This window comes from Pinus tabuliformis, chromosome X (assembly GCF_031772625.1).
Source record: "Pinus tabuliformis cultivar Carrire ecotype Pingquan chromosome X, CPIR1, whole genome shotgun sequence".
Classification (NCBI taxonomy): Eukaryota; Viridiplantae; Streptophyta; class Pinopsida; order Pinales; family Pinaceae; genus Pinus; species Pinus tabuliformis.
This window is the reverse complement of record NC_142308.1, coordinates 334,555,909-334,564,836: the sequence shown is the minus strand read 5'-3', so window position 1 is coordinate 334,564,836 and position 8,928 is coordinate 334,555,909. Positions and strand designations below refer to the sequence as shown.

General features: G+C 36.4%; 1 protein-coding gene across 1 annotated transcript; it reads left to right on the top strand.

Annotated features, from left to right (window-relative positions):
• The first annotated feature begins 652 nt into the window (after positions 1-652).
• On the top strand, positions 653-7,305 carry LOC149139822 (CASP-like protein 3A1). The gene is made up of 5 exons (XM_089453172.1): positions 653-1,290; positions 1,413-1,458; positions 2,959-3,094; positions 5,212-5,373; positions 6,797-7,305. The coding sequence occupies exons 1-5, from the start codon at positions 1,170-1,172 to the stop codon at positions 7,010-7,012; spliced, it is 681 nt and encodes a 226-aa protein (XP_089309298.1). The 5' UTR covers positions 653-1,169; the 3' UTR covers positions 7,013-7,305.
• The last annotated feature ends 1,623 nt before the right edge of the window (positions 7,306-8,928 follow it).

Here is an 8,928-nt window from a genome sequence, read left to right as displayed (position 1 = left end):
GCATTAAGATAGTTAAAGACTGTAAATAATTTAATATATAATTACTATATGAAGGTTCGACTCCGCAGTTTACATATTTGACCCCTGATTCATCGCTTAACACCTTAATTCAAATAAAATTATTCCCTCAACCACTATAACCAAGTTTGGTACACGTGTCTCCACTCTAACACGCCTGCGTGATGTGGGGTATATTCAATAAGTTAATTCCCTTTCAAATTGCTTGCCATTATTTAGAATGGCAGAAATATCGTGCGTGGCTTTCGGAGGTCAGGTCTCATTTCAAATCGAGTTTTGTATTCTGAAATCACGCGGTGCAGCGGGCAGCCAAGCTTACAGTGAAAAGTTCTCAGAAATATTAATAAATTCCATACAAAAAAATTATGAGTTAACTGAAATTGTCAAGAGGCGGAATTTAATTTGTTACATCTATGTTGACAATTTTCTATATTCTTTTACTAAAAAAAATTATTTTTATTTTTAATTTATAACTGAATTATAATTAGGCCGATAGGCCTTCCTTTGAAAGGGACCTTTCGTCGTCCTATTCCTTCTGACTCTGACACCTGGCAAACTTTTTTGTTCAGGAAATCATGGATATTCATGAAGGCGGTTCTGCGGTTACCTAATTTTTAGTTGGAGTTTGAGACGTTTTGTTCGGAAGCTTCAGCGTTCATAATCTCCAGTAGTAATGGCGCATATGAACTCTCAGTTTTGGCATTTCGCTCTTCCTGTTTCCTGTTACGCTTGCCAGGGTCGATCCCTGTTTCCTGTTACGCTTGCCAGGGTCGATCCCTGCACCTTTCAAGAGATCCCCGTCGCCCTGTGCTCCGATCCCGAAAGTTGGAACTATCTCTCATATCCCGGACTGGGCCGTTTTCATCTCTTATCGAAACCTATCCGAACCTGACTCTCGCCAATTAGTCCGTGCCCAGGAGGAAGCGCCTTAAGGGCAGTGCCGAGAGACAGTCTCATTGACAGGAAGGAGGTCAACATTGCTAGCCAGGAAGTGGTGGTCCATTGTCATAGGGTTAGCCCATAGCCGATAGGAATTGCTTGAAGGTCATTACTCATAGGATAAAGAAGTTTATATTATACCTACATTAGGTTAAAGAAGTTTGTCAGTCCGGTAGGGTTTCGTCAGGAGCGGAGCGGAGCAGAGCAGAGCAATGGGTTTGAACGAGCCAATGAGGGTGTTTTTGAAGAGGGAATTGAACAGAAACTGGCCATTTCTGGTCGGTTTTGGCATTACATTCACCATCGTAACCAAGATGTCCCTTGGCTTGACAGGTATCTTCCCTGATCTCCGTTACGTATTCCTTTGTAGTCTTGCCTGAAGTAAAGGAGTAGTTGTCTATCTGTATGTATTTACGGTTTGTTGATCGTTTGATTTCACAGAGGAGGATTAACAGAGGAGGATGCAAAAAATTCCCCTTTCGTGCAGCGCCATGGAAAGAGGTACTGTATCTTACTAATCCAAATTTCAAAATTTAGACTTTCAGATCCCCGTAGATCCCCCGGTTTTTGAATATTATTTCCTTTCCAGTTCATGTGGATCTATTAGTGATGTGCTAATTGGAATTTGAATTTTGCCATTTAGAAGGATATTGAGATTTTGCTTACAACTCGCTGCAAATCCATAGGCATAGAGACAGTGATTTACGTTTTCACAGCGAATGTTTTGGTTATTGCCTATGAATCTTTTGTGGCTACGGATTTTTGTTGTTGAATAAAATTGCTTGACTTTTAGGGCAGCACTACTGTATACCATCACACTGAAACAAATTCATAATTAATAAAGAAAAATTTGCAGACTGCCATGAGTAAACAATTCTCCTTCTCGCCAATATATATTGCCATCTCGCCAACAACATGGTGAACTCTTATACATGGATGCTCTGGATTCAGCCAAGCAAACATGATACCCTTGTCAGCGGTAGCATTTTGGAAGAGGCAACGATCTACAAGAAGGTTCACGTAGCTTTGCCCAATGGCCATGTCCATTAAATGGTTCCCCTGTTTGCTTCTCACAAGACCCTCTGCAACCCACATCTGCACTAATTCCTGCACAGAGATTTTTTCATTTTCCGCATACATGGCACAATATAGGAAGCAATTTTTGATGTCTGAATTGGGCAATGCATCATAACACCATCTTAATAGTGGATAGAGTTGTGGTTCAATGCGAGGATGCAGAGTATCTGCAGAAGAAGAAGAATCTGCATTTTAATGGAAGATAAAGAAGTCTCCCATTCATCTACTCTGCTTTTTCCCCTCATTGCTGCGGCCACTAAGGTTATGGCCAAACCAAAACCTTTACACTTGTCTGCAATATTCTTAGCACACTCCTGTATATCCATAGGAGGAGCAGGGTTGTCTTTGAAAGCAATTCTTCTGAATAACATCCATGCTTCATCGTTAGAGAGTGGTTGTTCTAGCTGTTCTGCTTCATTTGTACACCCTTCTCTTTCATCCCTAGAGGCTTCTGCTTCATCCATAGACGCTTTTGCTTTATATGTAGAGATTTCTGCTTCATCTCTAGAGGGAGGTCGCCCTGACTCTTGTGCTTCATCTACGGAAACTTTTGTTTCATATTTGGGGAGCGGTCGTGTTGACTCTTCTGCTTCATATGTAGAAAGAGGTTGTCCTTCTCTGGACTCTTGCACGCTCTTGAATTCCATTTGGATCGGATCCCTATTGATAATGAGGTGTGAAGTAGAAGTAACAAACATTGAAAATTCTTGTTGAAGCGATCCTATTCTTATCATTTCAGTGAGGTTCAAGCTGTTTTTGCAGTCTTTCATGGCTTGTCTTTGACATTTGAGCAAGTGGGTGTTTGTTATTTTGTGTGGTTGCAGTGTGTATGCATATTTAGTCACATGGAGAGCGTTTTGTTGTTTCAGTAGTTTTCATCGTTTGTATGTTTATTGCAGTTTTGATCACAATGTTTGTGTGCAGATTCTTGGTGGGAGCTTCAGCAGCTGCTGCTGCTCATTCATTGCTTCAACTTCTGCTATGTGGGATGAAGATGGTGAAAAGGACATCTACTATTCCCAGCAGGAATCATGCCTGGTTGTTGTTTGCAGGCGATCAGGTACTCTGTTGTTTCTCAAATTTCATGTGAGTGTTATGATAAATTGGCTTAGTTTCAATGAGGACTCGCATCTTCTTCACCCTCCAGAACTGTGTTTTGGCCCAGCCCTTTCAAAGTTGGTGCTTGCCGGGCCAGGATAAGAGCAAGTATCCATGGATAGGTGGCTCATAATAGCTTCGTACATATTTGTGGCTGAATCCTGCAAGCGGGAAGCGGGATAGAAATAGTATAGTGTTACCGACCAAAAGGAGGGATTGACTTTGACCGAACGAAGATCAATAGCCAATGAAATGGTGCCGACCAAAGAAAGGAAAGGTATCAGATCGGATAGTCAGTAGTGCCGGGAAGAACAAACTGTGCGAAGGCTCAACCTCGAATTGAACAGAAACTGGCCATTTCTGGTCGGTTTTGGCATTACATTCACCATCGTAACCAAGATGTCCCTTGGCTTGACAGGTATCTTCCCTGATCTCCGTTACGTATTCCTTTGCAGTCTTGCCTGAAGTAAAGGAGTAGTTGTCTATCTGTATGTATTTACGGTTTGTTGATCGTTTGATTTCACAGAGGAGGATGCAAAAAATTCCCCTTTCGTGCAGCGCCATGGAAAGAGGTACTGTATCTTACTAATCCAAATTTCAAAATTTAGACTTTCAGATCCCCGTAGATCCCCCGGTTTTTGAATATTATTTCCTTTCCAGTTCATGTGGATTTATTAGTGATGTGCTAATTGGAATTTGAATTTTGCCATTTAGAAGGATATTGAGATTTTGCTTACAACTCGCTGCAAATCCATAGGCATAGAGACAGTGATTTACGTTTTCACAGCGAATGTTTTGGTTATTGCCTATGAATCTTTTGTGGCTACGGATTTTTGTTGTTGAATAAAATTGCTTGACTTTTAGGGCGGCACTACTGTATACCATCACACTGAAACAAATTCATAATTAATAAAGAAAAATTTGCAGCCCTTGACCTGCCATGAGTAAACAATTCTCCTTCTCGCCAATATATATTGCCATCTCGCCAACAACATGGTGAACTCTTATACATGGATGCTCTGGATTCAGCCAAGCAAACATGATACCCTTGTCAGCGGTAGCATTTTGGAAGAGGCAACGATCTAGAAGAAGGTTCACGTAGCTTTGCCCAATGGCCATGTCCATTAAATGGTTCCCCTGTTTGCTTCTCACAAGACTCTCTGCAAATCACATCTGCACTAATTCCTGCACAGAGATTTTTTCATTTTCCGCATACATGGCACGATATAGGAAGCAATTTTTGATGTCTGAATTGGACAATGCATCATAACACCATCTTAATAGTGGATAGAGTTGTGGTTCAATGCGTGGATGCAGAGTATCTGCAGAAGAAGAAGAATCTGCATTTTAATGGAAGATAAAGAAGTCTCCCATTCATCTACTCTGCTTTTTCCCCTCATTGCTGTGGCCACTAAGGTTATGGCCAAACCAAAACCTTTACACTTGTCTGCAATATTCTTAGCACACTCCTGTATATCCATAGGAGGAGCAGGGTTGTCTTTGAAAGCAATTCTTCTGAATAACATCCATGCTTCATCGTTAGAGAGTGGTTGTTCTAGCTGTTCTGCTTCATTTGTACACCCTTCTCTTTCATCCCTAGAGGCTTGTACTTCATCCATAGACGCTTTTGCTTTATATGTAGAGATTTCTGCTTCATCTCTAGAGGGAGGTCGCCCTGACTCTTGTGCTTCATCTACGGAAACTTTTGTTTCATCTTTGGGGAGCGGTCGTGTTGACTCTTCTGCTTCATATGTAGAAAGAGGTTGTCCTTCTCTGGACTCTTGCACGCTCTTGAATTCCATTTGGATCGGATCCCTATTGATAATGAGGTGTGAAGTAGAAGTAACAAACATTGAAAATTCTTGTTGAAGCGATCCTATTCTTATCATTTCAGTGAGGTTCAAGCTGTTTTTGCAGTCTTTCATGGCTTGTCTTTGACATTTGAGCAAGTGAGTGTTTGGTATTTTGTGTGGTTGCAGTGTGTATGCATATTTAGTCACATGGAGAGCGTTTTGTTGTTTCAGTAGTTTTCATCGTTTGTATGTTTATTGCAGTTTTGATCACAATGTTTGTGTGCAGATTCTTGGTGGGAGCTTCAGCAGCTGCTGCTGCTCATTCATTGCTTCAACTTCTGCTATGTGGGATGAAGATGGTGAAAAGGACATCTACTATTCCCAGCAGGAATCATGCCTGGTTGTTGTTTGCAGGCGATCAGGTGCTCTGTTGTTTCTCAAATTTCATGTAAGTGTTATGATAAATTGGCTTAGTTTCAATGAGGACTCGCATCTTCTTCACCCTCCAGAACTGTGTTTTTAGTTTTGAAAATTGATGTGATTAGAGACACGGTTTAAACATAGTCACAGACACAGATGTATATCATTGAAGGTCTCTCCCTTAGCAAGGAAAGGGATAACCTTCCTTCACACATATATGTGTCATTCAAGGCCTGTTGCGAGCAAGGAAAGACAACCTTTTTTCAGTAATTTGGCTACCTAAACTTTTGAGCGAGAGGATGGATTTATTTTCTCCAGATAGGTAAAATATCAAAATATAGTTTCTTCTTCTGCCTTGGAATTGTCGAGTTTTTGGTGTGAGTAATGTGTTTCTACTTTGGAATCGACAAGTTTTTGATGTGAGTTGTGTTAAAGACTATTGCTGTTTTAGAATGGTTAAAAACAATGGTTATTTCTGGACTTATTCTTTCCGGATAGATAAAATATCAATGCAATAAGTCTTTTCTTCTGGAATTAATAAGTTTCTAGTGTGAGTTTATGTGTTAGAGATTTGAATGGTTAAAAACAAATATTATTTTTGGACTATTTCCTTTCAGAGATTTAAAATATCAATGCAATAAGTCTCTTGGAATTGACAAGTTTTTGGTGTAAATAATGTGTTTCCAGATTGGAAATGACAAGTTTTTGGTGTGACTGATGTGTCAGAGACTATTTCTGTCTTAAAATTGTTACAAACCATTCTTATTTCCATATTACGTTAGTGAACTGGTATTGCCAACGTTTCTTTCAAGCTAATGTGTTATAGATTATTTCTTTGTACTGGTGGTCTATGGGAAACTGGTTTTGGGACCGGGACTGGGATTGACCAGACTTTTTTAGTGCATTTTAGTTCCATTTCTATTCTGCATATAGCATTAGGGAATGAAAACTTTACCACCTACAACACAATGAGAAGGGATCAGAGAAGTTGTTGGAGTTCCTTTTCAGTTCCATTTCTGTTCTGCATATAGCATTTTAATTGGAGAATGTAAATTTTACCATCTACAACACAGTGGGAAGGGATCAGAGAAGTAGCTGGAAGTCGTTATCAGGAATGGCCAAAGAAATTGCATTTCAATTATTTTCAATAGGCAAATGGTTTTATCAGTTTTTATGGGAGAGGCAGGGAAGCATTCCCCAGTTTAATGCCTGTCATTTATTCTATGATATTTAGACCTGGGTCCATTGGGTTGATAATACATATTGGGTGTGAAGTGTTGAAACTTGATAATTAGTATGGGTTGTTAAAATTCCATGGTGTCAATGAAATACTGTCTGGAAAAATCCCTGTGTGCCACTCTGGATGAAATCTGCATTAGATTGTTTAAACGAATTCTGCATTTTACCAGAAAAGAATCATATGAACATATTGTGTGTTTCTGTGTCTTCAGGTTTTTGCATTAGGGATGCTGGCAGCAGCATCGGCAGCTGCAGGAGTGACGAACCTCAACCGCACTGGATTCCGCCACTCTGACCTTCCAAACTTCTGCAAGCCCCTTCATCGCTTCTGTGACAAGGCCGCCATCTCCATCGTTTTTGCATTCACCAGCTCTCTCCTTCTGGGAGGCTCTGCAGTTTTGGACCTTTTCTGGCTCTCCAAAAACTAGCTAGCCTGCTTTGTTGGTGTAAAATTACTTATTTATTTATCTCCTTTTCTTCCCCGCGGGTATATAATGATCTCCTTGGATAGAGAATTTCCGTTCTCTTGTGTTTCTGAACAAAGAGGTGTTTTTTTGAACAACCATCAGCCATGCATTACTGGTTTACTGTCTCATCCTATCTGATGTGTTGCTCGTTAATAGGATTATTAATGCCTTCTTTCATGGGAAAACCTCTCAAATGTATGGCTTTGTTTTTCAGAATGATGTGATATTGTGCTGGTAAAAATCTCTGGACCAAATTATATGTTGGGTCAAACAAATCAGAGAAACTGCTCACCTTTCAGATATATAATAGGTAGGTTAGATAGTTTCTTTACATTGTTATGCAAAAATTCAAGTATGGTCATAGAGTTACCATGATCTTTGTTTTTGTTGGTTGGTTTTACATTATTATGCATCTTTTTCAAGTATGGTCATAGAGTTACCATGATCTTGTTGGTTGGTTCAAGGAATGGGAAGATTTTATTTTAAAGTATATTTAAAAAAGAAGAAGTTAAAGCTTTTTATTTTTATTTTTGTAGTAAGTTATTTTAGCATCATTTAGTTGTTAAATAATTAGTGATGGCAGTTATATGTAGTTGTTATCTCTAGGGATAACTTATCACTATTATTAAAAAAAAGCCATGCCACCTGGAATGACTTTATTGTTGGTTCATAAAAAGGATAAGTTTTCATTCTTATAAGATGCTTTTGAGTCTTAGGTGGGTTAACCTGTAGCCTTACATCCAAAAAAAAAATATTTTTAACCAAACAAAAACAGTCTTAAAACCTTCTCCAAACCCAAAAAATTAAAAACATATATATTCTAACATATTTAAAAAAACCAAACATATTAAAACATTATATTATTTTATATATAAAAAAAATAAAAAATAATATTTTAAAATCCCTTAAACTTATTTTACTCACGCAGTGAAAAACAGAATTCATTTTAAACATCGGTTTTTAAAAACCTATGTAAAATGTAACCACAGGTACTCTAAATTTATTTATTTACTATTGTTTTTATTTTGTAATTTAAAAAATGTGTTCATGATGGTAGCCTTAAAATGATGATTATCTTGTTAACGGAAGAAAAAATGTCTTTATTTTTATGTTCAATCCTATATTATTTCATGTTGTTTTAAAAATTCATTTTATTTTATTATGTTTTGAGAATTTACTGACGTTTAAAGTTTTTGAGAATTTATTCTTATTTTAAAAATGTTTGTGTTTTTTCTTGTATCAAAATCATTAATACTTTTAATTCAATATTTTGAATTTTGAAATTGAAAATATATTTTTAAATTTAGAAATTGATTTTCTAAAATCAAAAATATCTTTCTTTTTAATTAATGTAAAGAATAAGATAAATATGTTTAAAATAAAAATACAGTTTCATTAATTTCATAATAAAAAAAATTGATCAATTTTCAAAACACCATAGGACAAAAAAATTAAAACTATAATTTAAAAAAAAATATAAAATAAAAAACACTCAAATTATTAAAACATATTTAAATTAAAATTTAATTTTTAAAATATATACCACACTCTAAAACTATAATGATTCTAGGAAGTTTATATTAGTACTTTTAAAATATAAAAATAAATAAAATTCCATATTTTTAAAAATAATTTTTTATCTTTTTAATTTTAATATACATTAATCATAATCATCTTGTAATTAAAAATAAATATTAAAATATTTTAGCTATATTTAATATTAATTTTTTTTATTATATTAGTATTTTTAAAAATGTTATGTGAAATTATATATTAAAGTGATAAATTTTAAATTAAAAATAAATATTAAACTATTCTATTGATATTCCATAATGATTTTTTAAATTATATTTGTGTTTTTAAAAATGTTCTGTGAA

Coding starts and splice junctions, on each gene's coding strand:
- LOC149139822 (XM_089453172.1), top strand. CDS start 1,170: ATGGGTTTGAACGAGCCAATGAGGGTGTTTTTGAAGAGGGAATTGAAC. Junction 1,459..2,958: donor GTGCAGCGCCATGGAAAGAG/GTACTGTATCTT, acceptor GTTTGTGTGCAG/ATTCTTGGTGGGAGCTTCAG. Junction 3,095..5,211: donor TGTTGTTTGCAGGCGATCAG/GTACTCTGTTGT, acceptor GTTTGTGTGCAG/ATTCTTGGTGGGAGCTTCAG.